Consider the following 22,238-nt stretch of genomic DNA (forward strand, 5'->3'; position numbering starts at 1 on the left):
CTTAATCCTTTTTGGTTCTTTAGTTTTAAAAGAGGCCACACAAATTTAAAAAAAAACCTTAAAATATTTCCTTTAGCAGGAATCAAACCATAATTACTGTGGTTACTCGAAAAGGTTGTGTACCCCTGGGCTAAATCATATTTTTTTATTTGTTTTAAGAATCAAATATATATTATCAAGCCATACGTTTTCTACCAATGCAACCAGATGTATTCTATCCAGATTCATACTAAAATATCTCGATGAAGTTGATGAATCAAGAAAACCATACACATTAAAAATATGTACACATGAAATCCTCAAAAACATCAAACCATACTACCTTGTTCACCACATTAAAGTGTATCTTCGAAATATGTTGATCACTCATTTCAAAGAAAAGACATTTTATTCCGTATGCCAGTTCGTTCTATTACGCAGAGTCAACAAGATTAAAATATTGCATGTTCCACAAGAGCAACGATTGCAACACCAATACATGGAAGGACAAAATTGAAATATTGATACAAAAAAGGATTTGAAAAAGTTTATTGGCAGGGGAGAAGGCTCTTTTAGGCATCAAAGTTATTGGTAGGGAAAAAGTTGGGTTGTGAAGAGTTCGCTAAATGTCCATCAATATCCTTTTTCGTTGCTAGGTCATTTATGCATAAAATATCCACGAAGGGATCTCATCGACCTGCAAACCGGGATAAACGAGAAAATTTCCCGCATAACAAAGGTTCACATAGAAACTCTCTTCAGATCTATAAATTCTTTCCAGATCTCATCGACCTGCAAACACACCATACACTTTCTTTCCAGATCCATACGCATTCTTTCCAGAAATTCTTGATGAACATTATTCTTGAAGAAATTGAAATCTGAGATGTTTGGCTTCTTTCTAGAAATTCTTGATGAAAATTGCATGCCAATTGTTTGATGTTTGGATTATGTGAGCATTGTCTAACATTTTACAAATTATTGAGATTTCAATTATATTTAATGTGTAAATTCAATCAAAAAAGAAAAAGTGGACCACTGGTAAAGTATTGTGCCCAACTACCAAGTGGACCAAGGTTCGAATATGTCGTGTATTCAAAATTTTGGTGACCTTTTTAATGAGCACATGTCACCTCAGCACCACAGGTATTCCAAAGGGACCTTGAATTTGACTTTGATTAACAGACCTAACAAGCAAGGGCTGACGTGGGGACCTTGAATTTGACTTTGATTAAGAGACCTAACAAGAAAGGACTGATGTGGTGCTGTTTGAAAAGATAAAGGATCAAATTAGAGCTTTTAAAAGATAAAGGACCAAAATGGACCGCGAGGGAAAGATAAGGGACCAAAAAAGGTATTTTTCCTAACTTATATTAACGTAAAATCAAAGAAAAATGCAGATATATGAAAGTTAAAAGGAAAGTAAAAATGTATACATTAGTAAAAAAAGTCAAGAAAATTCATACATAACATTTGTCTGAAAATACATATGAAAATACAAAAGAAAATAATACATCTCAATAAAAACTACTGGGTATGTCTAACTGTCGGCCTCCTCCGTCGCATGTACTGCACGATATTCCGCAACTCGGAAACCATGCACTTCTATAGGAACAACTGAGGACTACCACCCTCAAAGAGTCATGATTCTATGATTACTCTACCCATATCTACAACACACCGACATATTACCTACTCATCCCGAACCTCAAGTACATCCAAGTTAGCTGACTTAGGTTGTTGTCCAAGAGCGTTTCCCGTCATGATAGGGTGTGACACCCTATGAAACCATATCAAGTAACCCTCAACACAAGCCCAATGTATCTACGGCTCCCGAAAATACTCCTCTAGTACCAGGTGACTCTCGAAATCATCTAGTATCACCTGTAGATCTCCACAGTGCATGCTGGGAGAAGTGGGTTCTTGGGGAGGTCTTGGAATAATCTACAAGTAGGAAAACTAGCACATCACTCACTCAAGCAGATATCAATATGTTGGTGTAAGCCCTAGAGGCCAATACTTTTGGTACTTGTATCTAATTATTTATTAATAATAAACAGCTTTTTTTCTTGTAGTCGAGCTTTATTGTGAAGTGGGATAACATTAAAGCATTAAGACTATTATGTATATAGACTGATGATCACGTCTCATGGATCATGGATAAGGAGTTATCAAGTCTTAAACATATGTATGAATATTAAGAGTAATATTTATACTGGATTGACCCGCTATGAGAATACTATATAGAATGTTATGCAAAGTGTCATAAGTTATTCTCATGGTGATAATGGTGTATACCACCCTTCGACCTGAAACCACTATGGACCCAAGATGTAGAGTTGAGCGCCTTATTGCTGATCAAACATTGTCCATAACTGGATGGCCATAAAGACAGTTGATGGATACTCCACGAAGCATGCTGAGGGACATGAATGACCTAGATGGGATTTTCCCATCCTGCGTAATAGGATAAATGTCTACGGACCCAATATTGAACTAGATAAGGATGACACTGTCTATGCCTTGTGTTCAATATAGACATAAGGGCAAAAAGGTAATTGTACTCATAAGTATTATGACAAAAGGATTTGTTAGATCACATGACATTTTAGTGTCTTAGGTAGCACTGATGTGTTGCTAGATACCGCTCACTGTTTATTATGTTAAGTACGTGATTTAATATAATTGCCAATGCCGCGAAAACCTACAGGGTCACACACCAAAGGACATATTGATGAGAGATAGAGTAACTAAGGAACACCGTAAGGTACAGTGTACTTAAGTGAATTCTAGAACATCGTAAGGTATGGTGTACTTAAGTAGAATACGAAATATGGTAAGATACCACGCACTTAAGTGATTTTGGCATATTATAAGATATGGGCCAGATACACTTAAGTGGGTTTTTTAGCTTGCAGCCCACACAAGTGGTTCTATAAATAGAACCCATGTGTAGAAGCATTTGTGCAGTTGCAATTTCGTCTCTCTCTCTCTCTCTCTCTCTCTCTCTCTCTCTCTCTCTCTCTCTCTCTCCCTCTCTCTCTTACTCAAAGCCTTCATTCGTAGCATCTAGCACTGAGATTGAAGGAATCCGTTCGTGTGGACTGAGTAGAGGCGTTGTCACCGTTCAACGTTCGTGATCGCTCCATAGATCTGCATCAAAGGTTTCAATCACCACAAGAGGTAACGATTCTATCATTGATCATGCCCATTCGTAAGGATCACTAAAGGAGAAATTTTTTAAATTCCGCTGCATTTTGGATCGCTCTTCTCCTACACAACCGACATAAATTTTGGATTTTGTATGGTTCCTTCGACACTTCAGGATGTGTGGAAGAATAACATGCAGTTGATCCACATATGGGATGTCTCATCTTGTAATTCGTAGTCAGACTAACTGAACACTACCTTGCCCCAGGTTAAGCGTAAGGGTTTGTAGATCCGAAAGAAACTCCTACTTCTAGGCTTGAAGTGGTTAACTAGGGATTAACTCCTTATCTCTCCAGTGTTTGGGGATTTGAAACAATGCCTGTACATCATTAACAGGATTTTATCCGAAAGCATACAATAAACAATTATGAGTATTTTGTTTTCGTCATCCTCCTTCCAATACCTACTAACAATAGTGTGATAAAGAAGGTGAAGTGGAAAAGTATGTGTTTGTACTTTGCAATAAATGACTGAATATGAAAAGATTGATTCAAAATATGCATAATCATTCCATTAATAAAACCAAATACAAATAACAATGTTTAATGCAAACAATACTTAGACAAACAAGAACGAATTACAAGAATGCGAAATAGTAAAAAAAATGGCATAATGATTGCCTTCATTCAAGGAAATGGGCCTTCCTCTTGATCTGTTGGACCAACTTCGTTAGGAATTGTTCTGCTTGTTCAGGCCGGTGTGAAGCTTTATCTTCGGAATTCACTTACTGCTCTGCATGCGCCATCATGGGGTTTGTCGCAACATTTGGCCTAACTGGCGTGAAAGAAACTGCCTTATTGTCGATCAGGTCTTGAACTTTGTGTTTGAAGGCCTTACAATTCTCCACTGTGTGCCCTGGGGCATCCATATGATACTCGCAGTGAACATTGGCATCATATCCTGGTGGATAGGGTGGAATTGCAGGCGTTAGCTCCTTCAAAGTGATTGATCCATCCTTTAACAGGTAGGAAAGGATCTTGCTGTACGGTATTGGCAGAGGATCAAAATATCTTTCTGGCCTCCTTACCCTCTGCTGGTTAGGTTGACATTATGGTGGAGCACGTCGTTGTTGATTTTGGTATTGCTGCTGGTAAGTTGGCTGTTGATACGGCTGCTGATATGGCTGATGATATGGTTGTTGATATGGTGCTGACGTGACAACGACAGTCTGATGGTAAGGTATGGGAACATATGGATGTGCCCTATGCCCTCCTCCTCCCATTATGGCATTGGTATGACCTTCTGGCTTCTTTGTGAGGTTGGGATATGACTTCTTCACTCCATTTGAAGCATTAACGACGCATGGCAACTTTCCTTTCCTGATCTGGCTCTCAATTCTTTCCCCCACAGAAATAACCTCAGCAAAAGTTAGGAAGTTGGATCCTACCATTTTCTCCATGTATTGAGCATGAAGAGTTCCCATAAACATATCAATTAACTCCTTATCAAGTAGAGGAGGTTGGACACGAGCTGCAAGCTCTCTCCACCGTTGGGCGTATTCCTTAAACGACTCATTGTTACGTTGAGTCATGTCTTGCAGCTGGGTGCAATTGGGTGCTAGATCAATGTTGTATTGATAATGCCTAAGAAAGGCTTCAGCGAGATCTCTCCATGACTGAACCTGCCCTCTCTCTAGCTGCATATACCACTCCAAGGATGCCCCACTGAGGCTATCTTGGAAGTAATGAATCAAGAGTTGACATTGCTGATGTGGGCTGCCATCTTGCGACAATAAGCTCTGAGGTGAGTTCTAGGGCAGCTGATCCCTTTGTATTTGTCAAAATCTGGGACTCTGAATTTTTGTGGAATCACCAGACCTGGCACCAAGCACATATCGACTACGTCCAAACCAGGAGTAGTGTGAACCTCCAAGGACTTGAATTTATCTTCCAAAGCGTGGAGTCTCTCAACAGCTGGGTCTATGAGGCCTCCAACAACAAGTTTGGTGGGTTGTGGCATGAAGAAAGCATCATACTGATCTTCATCACCCATCGCAGATCCATGTCGAGAAGACGTAGCAGAATGTTCATGAGGGTTCACATTGTCCATTGGAATAGAAATAGGGATCGGTCCTCCTCTAGGATGGGCAGGGTTACCATCAAGGTTAGTTACTCCAGGGATGCTAAGCGATGGCGATCCAAACTGAGCAGCAACTCTTCTGGCTTCGGCGCTAGTCTCAACATCTTTTTCCTTCTGGGATAAGACCAACATAGTCTCAAGCAAACGATCCATCTTCGTCTGCATAGAGTCAATGTCTGTCCTCATTGAAACTTGGTTCGCCTCAAGTTGTTCGAGTGTCATCTTGTAGTTGCGGCGTGTCTCGTACCGGTGTCGAGTAGTCAGCGTTACTGGACAAAGGGTAGAATATGGTGTAAGTTTTTATTTTTGGAAGATGATATGCAATGCATGTTGATGATATGCAAATGCATGAAATATTGCCATGCTCTTTTCTCAAAGGAATACAAATACTCATGATCATTCACATGCCGTGTACATTAGGATAATAGGAGGAAGCACGGGTTTCTCTTATTACTAGAAATCCCAAAGGTAGGTTCTAAAGTTTGTGTTTTCAAGGAAGGAACTTAGAATCACAGATCATGTTCAAAACTTCCTCGCAATAATGGGCTGGCCACATCGTGATGGGAGTTTTGCACTGATCTAATCTAAGTGGGATTCTAGTATTGTTCGAATAGGGCATAGACCCTTTGGTTCAATACTACATAATCGCCAATCACGAAAACAAAACTTGGGTTTAAGGCGAGGTTCCTAGAGTCACGGATCGTATTTAGAATTTCCCCACAATAATGGGCTAGCCATATTGTGATGGAGATTCCAAACAAATCTACTCTAGGTGGAGTCTTCGTATTGTTCTAACGAGGTGTATACCCCTCGGTTCAATACTACATAACTCCGGGTTCTAAGTTCTTCTTAAAGCTCGGGTATGAAGCTTATCTCACAACATACATCATGCCCCATATCATAACACAAACAATCATAATAAGACACAGAGAAGCAACATGGAAGAAAGGAAAATCATTTTAACATTCATAGCAATTCATACTAAATTAGGTTTGACTCTCTCTTGCTAGGAGCAGGGTCCCTAGCAGAGTCGCCATCTGTCGCATCTCGAAAAATACGATTCCTCGCGATGGTCGCGGAAAAATTTAGTTCGAATAGAGTCGCCACCTAACTTTATTTATTCCAATGAAGGAATAGGAAAATACCGATAAATCCTGTAAGAAAATAGAATAATGGTCGTCGCAACCATATTCGGGTTCGGAAGTCGATTATGCAAGGGGAAGATATTAGCACCCCTCACGTCCGTTGTACTCAACGGGAACCTTTTAGTCTAATTTTCTATTTAAATGTTAGTTGAATGTAGGGTTGGAAATGAACCAAACCAACTCGAAAATAGTTCGAGACTCGATTCGATAATTAATTCATTGGACTTGGTTCATGAACCAAATGAGTCGAACTTGAGCTCAAAACTAAGTTCGTAAAATAAATGAGCTGAACTTGAGCTATGTATAGTTCGACTCGTTAGGTTCATGAGTCGACTCGGTTATATATATATATATATATATATATATATATATATATATATATATATATATATATATATATATATATATATATATATATATATATATATATATATATATATATATATATATATATATTATATCTTTAAATCATATATCTCAATAGTATCATATAAAAAATATAATGTATAGATTTTAACCTTTTAACTTATCAAATAAAATATTTTAAAAAATACTTGTGACATTTTTTTATACAAAGTAAAATACTTCTAACTCAAAAAAAAAACATAATGCACCGTGACTTTTAATTTTAAAGTGCCATTTTAAACTACTTCTAAATTTGTTTTTTAAACTACCACCACTTTAAAAATAACGTTTTTTTAAATATTGTACCATTTATATGATTTAATTTGTATCCTTTTATATTATTTTTGACTTTATTATTATTATTAACTATTTTTAAGATTTTAAATATGCCCATTTATTAGTATTGCATTTTCCAAAAGCAAAACCTTTAGTATTCCTTTTTAGATTTTAGGTTTTAGAGAACTTCCTTCATCCTTCATATTACGTATTTTCAGTCTTTGTTTTCTATTCTGAAGAAAAAAAACTTTAACTCTTTCTTCCAGATTCAACAATTTTTTTCAATAGAGGTAAATATTATTATTCTCATCATCTGATTGTTTTAGTAGCTTTGTCATTTTTTACTGTGTTCTGAATATGTTGAATATGTTCTTCCTGTATATAATGAACTATAACTCTGTTATGAGGATTTTATTTATTTTCTTTGTTTTGTATATGTTCTTTCTGAATCTACTTTTCTTGGTTTGAACTAAATATATAACTCTGTTATGAGAATTTTTTCATTATGTTCTATTTAAAAATTTTAATGATTTTTTTAATGGAACTTGTGGTTTTATTTATTTTTCTATTGTAGATATGTCATACAGTACCTCACTTGAATCATTGGGAGATTCACAATCACCACCAAAAGATGGAGAAGAGTGTTTAAATGTATTGAATCCTATCATTAATTTAAATGCAAATACTAATGAAGAACCACTAACAAATGAATCAACACCGGCAAATAAAGTTGTGAATGAAGAAAAATGTTGAGAGCAGTGACATTGTTATTCAAAAGTCCAAGAGGAAGAAAACTTCTCTAGTTTGGGATCACTTCAAAAAAGTGGAATTAAAGAATGGAAAAAAATGGCAATGTATACACTGTGAAAATAATTATTCTGTTGTTGCTAGTGGATCAACCAGTCATTTGATGAGGCATTTAAAACAAACATGTCATGTTTACAAGAAGCTAGTAGCACAACAACAAAAATCAAACTTTCAGCCAGCAAAAAGCAAGATTGATGAGAAGCTTTCTGGACCACTACTAATGAATTCAGGAGGTAAATATGACCATGAAAGACAACGAGAAGCCACCACACATTGGATTATGATGCATGAACATGCATTTAGTATTGTTGAGGAAGAAGGTTTTCATTTTATGATGAAGTGTTCTAATATTTCATATGAGAAAATTAGTCGGAAGACATTGAAGAATGATTGTATTGCTGTTTATGAAGCTGAAAGAAAAAAGTTGAAGTCTACTTTAAGGACAGTAAATAAGATTTGTTTGACCACTGATTTATGGAAGTCACAAAATCAGAAGATAGAATACATGGTGTTAACTGGCCATTTCATTGATGCTGACTGGGTTTTGCAGAAACGTATTCTTAGTTTTGTTCATGTTCCTCCTCCTTGGCGTGGTGTTGATATTGCTGATGCTATCTTCAAATGTCTTAAAGATTGGGGTATTGAAAATAAAATATTTAGTGTGTCAGTGGATAATGCACATTACAACGATAGATGTTTGAAAGAGTTAAAAGTTCTGATTTTAAGGCACCGGAAATTAGTGTTAGATGGAAAGTTATTTCATGTGCGTTGTTGTGCGCATATACTAAATTTGCTTGTTCAAGATGGTATTGGGAAAATAGCAAAAATAGTTGAAGACGTGCGTGAAAGTGTGAAGTTCATCAATCAGTCTGAAGCAAGGTTGCAAACATTCTCACAAATAGTTCAACAACTAAAGCTTGGTGGTAAAAAATTAATTCTTGATTGTCCTACTCGTTGGAACTCCACCTATCAAATGTTGTCAGTTGCAATGCAGTTCAAAGAAGTCTTCCCTCGTTTTCAAGATCGAGAACCAAGCTATACAACTCTTCCAGATGATGATGATTGGGAAAAGGTTAAAAAAGTTTCCAAGTTGCTAGAGGTATTTAATGTTGTTACAAATATTATTTCAGGTAGTGAATATCTAACTGCTAACTTATATCTTGCTGAGGTATTTCGAATCAAACTAGTTTTAGATCAAGCTATCCAAGATGAATCTGATTTTATGAAAGAAATGGCAAAAGCGACGAAGGGAAAATTTGACAAATATTGGAGCCAATGTAATCTTGTTATGTCGCTTGCTTCTGTTTTGGACCCTAGGATCAAAATGATGGGTGTTAACATGTGTTTTCCCTTAATTTATCTGGATGTTGAAGCTAGAAAAAATATAGAAAATGTGCGTATCGCGCTTGATGATATGTACAAAGAGTATGCTGATATACTTAGTGAGCATAGTGAAGAAGGATCTAGTAGAAGTGGTGTTGATCAAAATGGGCTTATTTTGGAGTCACAAAAATCCTCAGGGTGGTCATTGTTAATGAATTATGTCGAAGAACAACAAGCAATTCCTGCTGTAAAATCTGAAATTGAAGAGTATTTGAATGAGCCAACTTACAAACCTAAAGATAACGGCCATATGTCATTTTGTGCCTTGGAATGGTGGAAATTGAATTGTGGAAAATATAGTGTTGTCCCATATGGCAGCAAATGTTCTTGCCATTCCAATATCTACTATGGCTTCGGAGTCAACCTTTAGCGTCGGAGGGAGAGTTATCGATTCATTTCGAGCTTCTTTAAGTTCATCTACTGTCGAAGCTTTAATTTGTGGTGGTGATTGGCTTCGAATATTGCATGGAATTAGGAACAAACCTAAGGTAATATGCTCTCTTTTGATTATTAAGTATAATATAAACTTTTAAAAATAGCATTGATAATTTTTAAAACTAAATTCTTCTTTTTATTAATAGGTGGAGCAAGTGCAAACAGAAATTACATTACTCCCTTGATGATAAATAGAGAGCTATCAATGCAGGTGAGTGAGATTGTTGTATAATTAACTGTGTATTTAGTCTTTATTACTTGTTAGTTGTTAGCATCTCATACAATTAATAGGGTGTTTAAACCATACCAGTGTTGTAACATAAATCTAGAAATTTCATGAATTTAAAAAGAATTAATCATTTAAAGTACTGCTATTTGTTATATACGAGGAACTAGTATTGTGTTAATTGTGATATATTTAAAAGGTAGCTGCAATGTATATTAATTTGTGAGCTTTAATATGGTGTTCAAACCATACCAATGTTGTAACATAAATCTAGAAATTTCATGAATTTAAAAAGAATTGATTTAAGGTACTGCTATTTGTGATATATGAAGTACTGATATTTGTGATATATTTTAAAGGTACTGCTATTTGTGATATATTTAAAATGAATTTATTTATAGAAGTAATTGATTTAGCATAGCATACCATGATCATGTTATGTTGGTATTCTGATATATGAATTTAATTGGCTTAAAAATTATCCTCTTCCATCTTGCATGTTATCCTTTCCTTACTAGCTATGACAGTAAATCAGTTGACAGTTGGTGTAATGAGATTGAAGTTGAATAATCATTTTGGGATGAGAATGTATCAATTTCTAATAGTTTTTGTTGTACTATTTTATTATATTTGTAATAGTTTTTGAGACAAACTTAAACCCAAAAAGAATAGTTTTTGAATTAGACTTTTAAATTTATCTATTGAAAGCTTTATTTTGTTTTAATATTTTCCCTTTAAAAAGAATAATTTAAAATGTCAAATATAATAAAAAAATTTAAACTTTAAAAAATGACTTTTTAGTCCGTGAAGTAAACAAACTGAACCTAACGAACTGAACATAACGAGTTGAACCGAGTTGTTCAAGAACTTAAAACGAGTCGAGTTCGAGCTTAAAAAAAAGTTTGTGTCGAACTCGAGTCGAGTTTCGAGCTAAACCAATTCTTATCGAGTCGAGTCGAGCTGACGACGGGTTCGACTCGACTCGACTCATTTCCAACCCTAGTTGAATGTTACTTGCTTTCTTCAAGTGATTAAAATAGATAATAGATATGGATGGAGACCTCAAAAAGGGGGAAAAGGGAGGTTTTTTTATTAGTGCCCTCGCCAAGATCTCTCAATCTCGTGCATACGTATCCTTAAGGTGCAATAAGGAAATCAGAGCATTCGTAGTTTGGGGAACTACAATCGGTTGGTGTCTTTTAATGAACAACTGCTTAGATCAGCATTCTAAAGGCTAAACGTTGGCTTGTCTACTCTCGGCGGAGGCTTAAGCACTTGCTTGTTGTGCGCGTTAGAAAGGATTAAACGGTGTTCTTTTTGAAAAGAGTTTTGGTCACATGGGGGTGACAAGTTGAATTAATACGTTAGATATTTTATTTGATTGGTTTTGATCGCACGGGGGAGAGAACAAATAAATTTGATGTGTTTAAGATGTTTGGTATTTTTTAGAAGAATGACAAAAGATTGAGCAATGTGGTCCACACCAATCATTCAATTCTTTCGAGGAATAACAAGGCGAACGCCTTCTACTCCCTTTTTCGTTTAAATTATTATTGAAAGTTTATTTGTGGAAGTCGAATATGTGCGGTAGTGAGGCGAACGCCTCCCACTTGCTTATTCAAGGAATAGTGAGGCGAGCGCCACCCATTCCTTTATCCAATGTTCATTTAGCGTGTTTTAATCGGAAGTCAATAATTTGAGCAATATGGTGAGCGCCAATTATTCAATCATTCGAGAGATAGTGAGGCGAACACCTCCCATCTTTTATCATCCGATATTTAATTTATAAAAGAAATGTTCTTAGCGGTTGTATTAATTTGAAATTGTACGATTTAAGGTTTTAATTAGATGACGAGAAATTGAGCAATGTGGCGAGTGCCAATCGTTCAATTATTCGAGAGATAGTGAGGCGAACGCCTTCCATCTTTTATTATCCAAAATTTAGAATTAAAAATATCTTCAGAAATTACATTAATGAGAAGATTACTTGTCTTTGAATTCGGTAAAGTTTTGATCGAAAGTCGATAATTTGAGCAATGGGCGTGCGCCACTCGTTCAAATAATCAAAGGATAGTGAGGCGAACGCCTCCCATTCTTTTTCATTCGAAGTTTAAGTTATAAAATAAAGTCTTTAGAAATTATATTGATTTGAAAAATGATTTGAATTTGCATGATTAATCGGATTTAGATAGAAATACTTGGTGCATCAATCATCTAATCGATTTAATTATAATCGAGTAGTTCTCATTGTAAGAAAGCTCAAGAGCAAGCTATGTGAGGTTGATGGCGATGCTAGAAAGCAATCGACTTACAAAGGTGTTTGAAAATGGGATTGATGTTAAATCAAGAATTGTTTGATTTTTAATGGTTTAATCATGGTTTTGAATTGATGATGAAACGGTTTTGAAATGATGTGAAGTGCTAGTGGAAGAAATCGATCAATGTTTAATTAACGAAATTAATTGATTAAAATTTGGTTAAATTGATTAATTAAACTAATTAAAATTAATTATCAAAATTATTGAATTAAATCAAATAACTAAGTTAATTAAAATTAATTAATCCAAAATAACTTAACTAGTCAAAGTTTAATAATTAATTTTAGTTATAATTAAAGAATATAAGTGACAATTGTCGATTTATTTAATGGAATCGGTGTGCTCAAAACCGGTTTGTATAAAATGACAACACAATTAATGTTATTCGTAAGATCATAACTCAGTGAAATATTCGATTAATGTATTGAAACTGGGGCGGCATAACGACATAAAATTACCGAATTCGCGGAAAAAAATACCCGGTTTTTTAAAGTGATGAAGATTAAACGGTCACCGTTTATTACATTTACCTATTTTCACTATCCCAAACCGTTGCAACATAAACAAAATTCCTACGCAACATACAAAATGAATTGAGAATTTAATTAGAATACACCTCAATCAGGTAAACAATACAATTTAAAAAATAGAAAGCTGTGGGGTCATTCAACTTTATCATACCAAATTACATACTATTATTGATATTGCTAATGCACATTACCGTCATTAATCCAAACGCGGTTCACTCTCACTTTCAAAGGACTTCTTCCTCAACAGGATAACCATCATAATACAAGAAAATCCAAATAACAAACCTCTCTCCCTCAATAACTTCAAGAACACAAACCAAAAATTTATGTTTCTATCACCAGTTTTGCTGAATAAGAAAAAAAATGCTAATCACCCTAATAATCCAAACAAAATTAGAAAAGATACAACACCAACAAAACATAATCGAATCACAGCCGTGTAAGCAAATCAACAATAATTTACACACTAGAGTTCGAAAAAAGAACGAAAATGACCAAAACCAAATCGTTGATGCACCTCTACGAGGAAAGAAATGCAGCGTGCTTCGAACCTTTGCTTGAACGGAAATTCTGAGTAGTGGCTGAAGCTTGTAGGAAATGGTTCTCTCTATCCATTCTTGGCGGCAATGAAGAGCGGCATTGATGGAGGCGTTCGGCGGAAGGTTATCACGTTTTCGTGTGCTTGGAGGCCGATCGACAAAAGGGGTCGCCGGCGGAGTGAGGTAGAGTGGTTTAGATGTGAGGTGGCCGAAGAGGGAAAGGACGGCGTTCGCGGGTGAAGGCCGGCGACGATGATAAAGGTGGTTGATGGTTGTTGAGTGGTTGAAGAAGAGGAAGGTTTTGTGGTGGTTGCACGAAGATGAGTTCTATGGTGTACAAATGGATTTGTTGTGGATGGTTGTGAGTTTGTTGGAAATGTTTTCGGACCGATGGTTGAAGGTAGTTTTGGTGGTGTTTATGTGAGCGGGTTTTGTCGGAGCAAATTCAGATGGAAGACGAAAGGAGGTCGAAGCAGCGTCGATTCGTCGGCGTGATCGGAAGAAGACAGAAGGGTGGGTTGGTGACGTTGGCGCGCGGTTTACAGCGTGGTAGTGGAGGACGAAAGTTTGGAAGGTTGAATCGCCGGCGGATGGTGATCGATTTTGGGAGAGGAAAGATTGTTGGTGGAATGTGAAGAGGGTGGAGCTAGTTGGAAGGAAGAAGACGATTGGGTCTTTTCCTGTTTTTGTTTTTTTCTTTCTTTTTCTTTCTGAGAGACAACGTGTGGAAGAGTCCCAACGGATCGGTTTTTTTTTTTTTTTTCATTTTCCTTTTCAGAGTGAAAGAGAGATTAAGTGGAGAGAGATTGTCACTGGAGGGTACTCCTCCCCTTTCCTTTTGACGTGAGATATCTTTTTTAATTAAAAGATTCTCTTCCCCTTCATTGCCAGCTATCCGCCTCCAATGCTAGCTGTCAAGGAATCCGAAGCTGATATATATATTTTTTTGACAACAATTATTATTATCTATTGTTAAAGAAAATGATTATTAAAAATTCCTAACCAATATTTCAATTTGAATAATAATAATAATAAAACAATCTCTAATTTGGACACTTGAGCAAAGAAATAAAAGGACTGATTATAAATAAAAGTCGGATGTAAATTTGCTCGAAAAATTAAATCGGATGCACTAAAATGATCAGCACGAAATATACTTATTGAAAAAATACAACGTTTCTTTTTATTTTGAAATGAATTTTCACCGGTAAAAAGGCTCAGACGGATTAAAATGCGACTGAAAAAGTCGACGAAAAATATAACGAGCACACCAGGTTAAACTATGCGAGCCGTAGATTAATAATACTGACGTCTGCAAGCTTGATTTTGAAATTTTTTACCCGCTGATTTTGCACGCATTTGAGGAATGATTTGACCAATTTGTCTGTATTTCAATAATTTATTCCGACTGATGTTTATTCATGATGAAATGCATGTCATGCTGTACATCTGATGCAAAATGAAAAATAAAATAAAATTTATGAAAATTTTAAAATGCCTGGGAAAAATTGGGGTATGACACATATGTATTGCAAAAGACAAGAAATATACCTCTCCATGCCAGACATGCCTAGCAGCATGCTCTGCATAATTATAAACAACAGAGGTGTCAAGTAGCCCTCATAGATAACTCTCTAATGGGGCATCAAAACCGGCTTCCTCCTGGGTTTCAAGGTCAACAAGGGCCTCACAAACCTCAGGTTCTGCTGTATCATATGCTTGAAAGAGTCGGCTACGAGAACCAGATGGCCGGGGATGCAACATCAAGCGAGTTATCAACAACTCCTTGCCTCGTGGTCCTCGTTGCGGCCCTCTCACGTCATACCGATGCGATTTGGGACACATGCTCAAGCCTAATTCAACCAGTTTTATCTCCAGCCATTGCACCTGCATTATAATTAGAGACAAATATAAACAACATGTCCGGAGAAGTTCACAAAATCCATAAAATCACCCAATTTTTTTAACTAAGTACAATCCGGATATGCATCTTCAAAAAAATTCAGAACAAATCCGAAGATGCATCTCTAGACAAACCTGCAATTTTCCTCCCCTGGAAAAAAACCCTTACCAGTACTAAATAAATTCAATGCATGTTCTTCCAGCCTACTTGTTTCGTTTAAACTACTACCTAATGTGCCTAAAATAACTAATGTATCTTTAAAAACTAACTAAAAATCAAAACATAAAAAGATAAGAAAATTTGAAAAACTTACCAAAAGAAATTGATTGGTGAGAAGGAGCAGTTGGATGTTATGAGATGATGGAAATAACTTCAATGATATAAGATTGATTGAATGAATGTAGAGGTAAAATCGTTGCAGAGCTCAAATGACTTTTTTGAGAAATTTTAATAAAAATGAAGAAGGAGGAAAAGGGAGGTTCTGGCGCGAGATATTAAAGAAAAGCGTCAGAAGATGCATCTTCGGACCACCCACTATTTTTTGAATAAATGGTGTTTATGGAGATACATCTCCAGATACATTTTTTTACATACGACGATGTATCTCCGAATTAAATTTTTATGTAAAAAGGTTGGCTCTTCAATTTGATATGATAAATGGCTAAAATAGGTGCGTTCGGAGATGCTTCTCCGAATGCTAGGGACATTATGGACTTTTCACGGTGGTGTGGGAGCACCCATAAGGATGGAAATAACATCCATCCTATTTTTTGACCTAAGGTGCAAGAGCATTAATACTATGCAATTATCGGTGCTAAGTGTCTCTTGGTGTCAAATGCGATGCAGGACTGACACAACATATTTTGAGCCTAAAACAGACTATAATGTAAGGCCTTTTATGTCAGAAATTAACAAAAAATTCAGAAGTTCAAAAACAAATAAATTGATCACTCATATTAAAAATAATTTAAAACTCAACATCAATGTTTATATTGTAAAACAAAAAATTAGTCAAGAGTATACCATAAAATTTTTCATTTATTTTCTATCAAGAAACAAATGTGGGGTATTTCAAACTCAGAATGTTGGGTTTTAAAATTTTTAGTTTTGATTATATTCCGACATGGAACATGAGATAGGTGATGTGTTGAGGAAGTTTGTCGTGAAAGTTCTTCGGTATGACACCAAATGCAGGAGGCCGTTGGATTGACATCAACGACATAGATGACCACGATGCTTGACTTTAGTGTGTGGCTCTTTAGTGAGATTCTATCTATTTGTTAATCAGAATAGGCGAAACTCTAAATTAAACCTTTGGAATGAGCCGATATTATTGAGCTATATGGACAGTCAGAAATAGTTTCCTCAAGTCATTAGTAAAATACAAAAATCTTAGATTGTTAATGGATTGTCGAGCCCAACCTCAAGAAAGTTTTTCTTTGATGCGTCGAGGCCTTTGGACGATCCTTTAAAATGTGGAAGATGACGATGATGAATTGAGTGAGAGCAAGTAGTCTTGGGAACAAGCATATTCAATATTTGTCTTATTAATGAATTTTTTTTATTGTGGAAGCTCTCCATGTGGACCTACATCCCTAAGATAGAGGCGACGACACCATTAGACCGCTTAAGTGTATTCGAGTGTCGTTGTGGAATCGATGTTGACCTTGGACCGTTGATTGTGTTTTTGATGATCCATTGATTCTTATGCATAGATCTAGATGCCCATGACTGCCTATAAATTAAGGGAATGAAGTCACTTGCGCTTTTTGCTTCTTTTCTTTATAATTTCATAATCCCAAAACTTCCTTGCCATCTTCATATGCTAGTAGTCCTCTTGCTCCTTCAATCGTCATCTCTGATCACTCACCATTTAGAGGTCTTCAGTGTCTATCTCTCATCTCATTGAAATGAAACCAGCAAATACTTAAGGTACCATTCTATTCCTTTATCCTTTTAGTTGTTTGTGTCTATTTGTAGTTGCGGTAAAAATAGGAAATCCAAACATTCCCTTTGTAGACATGTTGAGTTATGATAACATAAGTGATGGTGATATAAGTGATGCCTCCTTACAATCCGAAATGATAAACCCAGAAATATTAGAGATGTCTCTTATAGTTGTGAGGCATTCATCTATAGATTTCATAGAGATTATCAAGGTTTTAAAATTTTGGAGGAGTCCAAGCAAGGACGCTGAGGAGTTTGAATACCCCATGGAAACAGAGGAACCCGAAATGTGTATGGTTGGAGAGGAGGAAGTTGTTTCCTCAAGGATTGACGTTATTGAAATTTCTTGTAGTTTCTCCTTCTCAGAGCTCCATATGCAGAACCCTGAAGATTGTGGATGAGATTCGAAAATGCCTTTTATCTAGAATAAGATTCAAGAATACATGAACAATATCCCATACCCTAAATTTTTTTATCCACTTCTTCAACGTATAACACACCTTGACCACGACACACCGAGATCAAGGATTGCTTTATTTTTGATTAGGGAAGAAGTTGTTTGAAGTTTAGATAGATAGTTGTAAGAATTTTATGGATAATTACTATTAGGTCACCCTTCCCCCTTAGTCGTTATGCTCATGAAAATTTGTGCCTTATACAGAAGGATCACATGGATAGTAGAAAGTCACTTCCAGAGGTTCCTTCTCTTTCCCTCAAAATTCCCCGATGACTCCTAAGTGTGTGGAGAAGTTTCCCATGTATTAGAGTAAAAATAATTTTTCGGAAGGTTCGGGCACATATATCTACATGTGTGGTGATTTATCTATGGAGGAAGAGATTTTAAAGGTCGGTCTTGTCGTGATTTGGGAAGATCTACGCTTTGCGGATGAAGTCGATCCTTTTTAAAGTAAGGCCTATAAGAGGAAGAAATGACACATGTAAACTTGGTATGTGCTAGAGGTTACCATCAAGGAAGTAAAGCTAAAAATATTTGATAAGGGAAGGAAATTTAACTCATTTATCACTTTTAATTTTGTATGTTTTTTCACATTCGTAATTTATTCTTTGGTCTTGTAAATAACATAACTATTCTCAAAGCGATGATGACAATGAAGAGGGGTCTCAACCAGAGTAACACTCCTCTTCCGGTTCTACCTCTTGAGAAGCCAATTGAGGCATAAGTGGATGCCTAAAAAATGGTTAAGAAAGGGGGCGTGCAGTAGGATCCGAAGGTGCATTGGGTTCAACCACAAGGAGAAAGATCGAAAGGAGCGTCAACCCAAAGTCCACCAAATTATGAGATTCAGAATGAAAAATCTAACGATAGTGCATGAAATCACGCTTCATACTGATCTTCAAAGAGGATGGCCAACAATGATTCTTCTAGAAGGTAGAAGTAAAAAATACTTATTTAGGATATGCCAACTTTAAAGATTCTCTAGACGAGGGTATCCAAGGCGAGAAAGTTTATAATAGGGGGAACCAAAAGTGCATTGACTTCTTATACCATGTAGTCTTTTCTTCTCACAACTGGTCCTAAATTGACCAAGGATGTCCTGTCTACCCTCCTAGATAATGTGATAACTCACTACATGTGAGGTAGTTAAGCCTCTTATACTTGAAATTTAGGTTAGATTTAAGCTTTTGCAATTTCATTTAATTATGTTTTGTTTGACTTTAGTTATAATAATATAGATCACACTAGGTGTCTCTTTTGTTATTTTAATTTGTTTTTGTGTTTTTGCAGAAGAAGCTCAAGTGACAAGTTCTGTGACGCAAAGAGTTAATGAACACCATCCAACAAACCTTGAGTCTAAAAATGATGTTATAGGTTCTCAACTTCAGTGATAGGGCTGACGTGACAAAGCTTTAAAGAAGGAACTTTGGGTTTAGTTGTAGGAGCTAAATAGATAAGGATGAACACTAAAGGACAAACTCTGAAAAGTTGAATTTGAGGCGCAAAAGGATCCACCCTAAACAATAGGTTTTTTGTGAGATGTGTTGTCTACTGTAGGTGTTGTGTACCAACCCAATACTTGTACTATTGGATAAAAAATGAGAATATGCTTTATTCTTTCGGCAACATTAATGGATTATCAAAAGGCCCATGATCCAAAGTATAAAGGCAACCATAATAAGGAAGGAGACTATAAAAAGACACAAGATGGGATTGGAAAAGAGGTTCAGAAATTAAGAATCACTTAATATTTTGCCGAGAAGGATGGAAAGTTAAACAAGTTTCTGACGCGCCTCTCACCCTACCATTCTTTAAGAAAATCACTCAATTTGGCGTGCCACGACTCACCTCTTACTGGTTGAAGACTGCAAGAAGTAGAAGTAAAAATTTTAGGTTTAAAATTTCTTTTCCTTATTGTTTATAAATGTTAAGCTTTAAATCTTATATTGATGTACTTGTTCTGCTCACTATGGCTAAACCTCTTTATGTTGAGCAATGTGAAGTTTAACGGGAATTAACTTTATTGTGTAATGTGATTTTAGTGGCTTATTTTGTCATATTTTTTAATGATATTGTAGCGGTGTATTCGTCGCTATATGATTTATTGATTAAACCATAAGCAAAGCATACAATGAATCGAGTCGCCACCGCACTTTTATTTATCCTAAGGACTGGTTAAAAAGCGAACAAAAACCTAAGAAGTTTTACACGTAGAAAACCAATAAAAGATCAGAGAGTCTGGGTAAGGGGTAAATTACGCAATGGGAAGGTGTTAGGCACCCATCACGTCCTAGGTACTCCTAGGGAGCCCTTTTCACACTTGTTGTATAAAAATGTTTATTTGTTTTTGACATATTGTGCAAACATGAATGGGATGATGAGAAAAGAATGTACAAGTTAGTTATTTTTGTGTTTGAACGGATGAACCCGTTGCCTACGTACCTTCCATCAAAGGTAAGGATCAAAACGCCGTAGTTCGGCTAAAAGATTTCCAAAAATTAGTGAGTTCATTTTAAAACACAAGCATTAAGGCTTTTCATTACCAATGGGAGAAAACTCAACCCGAATCAACAATCCACCATGCGAGGACGGCTTCGACGTACTAGAGGGGTTAACCCTGTTTTCAGTACGGAAGTCTTACAATCGACTCACTAAGGATAAGGTAAGATTTACATCAACCACTATGGTAATTAAAACCTATGGCTAATGTATGAAAACATATTAACAATGGACAAAGCCACAAAACAATTGAATGTGTGAAGTTAATTGATTATGAGTATTCACAAAATATGGTCAAGGTATGATTAAGATTGATTCAAAGAAGTGTTATGAAAAGTGAAGTTTGAAAAGTCGAGGACTTATGGTCCAGGTTTCTAATTTGAAAAGACATGAAGATATTTGCACAACAAGTCAAAGTTTTTCGAAAGCAAAGTGTGAAAAGGTTTAGGACAAAGAGAGTATGGATGATGGAATGTAAAACTTTTTAGAAAGGTTCACCTCTTGAAATCATATAGAAGATGATTCAAGTGTGTCCTTAGGAATGAGGCAACAAAGCAAGTAAACAAATAAAAAGCAAGGTGATACCGGATGCCATCAATGGTCTTATACCAATCTCACAAACAAAAGCAAATATCGGATACCAATAAATGGGTTTACACCAATCTCCTAAAACAAAACAATGATACCGGATGCCATCAATGGTCTTATACCAATCTCACAAAGCAAAAGCAGATATCGGATACCAATAAATGGGTTTACACCAATCTCCTAAGGTAAAACAAAACTTGGATGTCAGATGCCAATCTGTCTGGACTTATACCAACCTCCAAAGGATGATCATGGGAGTACAAATGCCAACAACATGGTCTTACAATTGCATCCTCACATACAACAAACAAACAAGCATTAGGCAATGGACATGAGTGACCAAGTGAAATGGTCTTACACTCTATCCCTTCCAAATCATAGGAACAATGGCCAATGAGTGGACTTACAGTTGTCCTCAATGGGTAAACCAAACATGGATCACAAAGATATCAAATGATGGTCATGCAATAATGAACGATTTATGATGATAAGTGCACAAAGGCAAGCAAGCATGTACAAATGCAACAAGCAATCAATCAAACAAAGTCATTTAGCACCCACTATAACCAAACAATTAGGCTCAATCAAAGGGTTAGACTTAAAAGTCAACTGGAATAGGGTAAATGGTGCTCTTAACCTTGACATTGAGAGCCAAGGTGAAGCAGATGAAAGGATACGAGGGGTGTGCCTCATCACTCTTATCCCTGGTCAGGGAGAGCATTGAATATCAGAAGGTGTGGGAGTTCAGAAAGATGGAACTCTCTCCACAAGTTAGACTCGATAGATCTTGGGTTTTTACTCACTATGCATCAACACATGTGGTGTGAGCAAGGTGAGTGGCTCACAGCATAGTAGGAGATAGGCTACATATCTCTTTTGTCTACCAATTGCCTTATTAGAAGGACTTCACCTGCTTGGGGACAAAAATAAACAATCACAAACATTGCCTCTTAAGGAGGACTTCAGACATGTGCCTGGCTAAGTAACAAGCCAGGTCTTCTAGACTACATGGAGACAAGAGGGTCTACCTCAATGCTTAAGCAAAGCAAAGCAATAGCAAGTTCTCAAAGGAACTAAAGCGACTATGGTACCTGAAATCAATCAAATATAATCAGTATACCAATCACAAAGTCAAAACAGACAAGTCATGAACCAATAGTCTACACAATCAATCACATGTGCAAAGCACAAACTCAAATCAAATGAGTTAGCATCCTACAAAACAAACCAAGTTAGTTCATGATAATCAAATAAACCAAACTCAATCAACTTGAATTAATCTCCTTAAAGCAATTGCTTCTTTAACCTGAAAAAATAACTCAAATGTGAGAAGTGAACCCTTAGGCCAAAGCCTAGGGTCAAAGAAGGAGAAAAAATTTAAAACAGAACATGAAACTTGATCAAAATCAAGATTAATCAATTAAGAATAAATTCCAGTTGGTCCCATATCAAAAACATTCATCAATTGCATTTCATAAGCTAAACATGTCAAACTATGCATTTTGGAATCAC

General features: G+C 36.1%; 1 protein-coding gene across 1 annotated transcript; it reads left to right on the top strand.

Annotated features, from left to right (window-relative positions):
• Window positions 1–7,830: 7,830 nt before the first annotated feature.
• LOC127078418 (zinc finger BED domain-containing protein RICESLEEPER 2-like) lies at window positions 7,831–9,904 on the top strand. The gene is made up of 3 exons (XM_051018877.1): window positions 7,831–9,544; window positions 9,603–9,772; window positions 9,866–9,904. Exons 1-3 carry the CDS (start codon window positions 7,831–7,833, stop codon window positions 9,902–9,904), a joined length of 1,923 nt encoding a protein of 640 aa, XP_050874834.1.
• Window positions 9,905–22,238: the final 12,334 nt, after the last annotated feature.

This window comes from Lathyrus oleraceus, chromosome 5 (genome assembly GCF_024323335.1).
Source record: "Lathyrus oleraceus cultivar Zhongwan6 chromosome 5, CAAS_Psat_ZW6_1.0, whole genome shotgun sequence".
Classification (NCBI taxonomy): domain Eukaryota; kingdom Viridiplantae; phylum Streptophyta; class Magnoliopsida; order Fabales; family Fabaceae; genus Lathyrus; species Lathyrus oleraceus.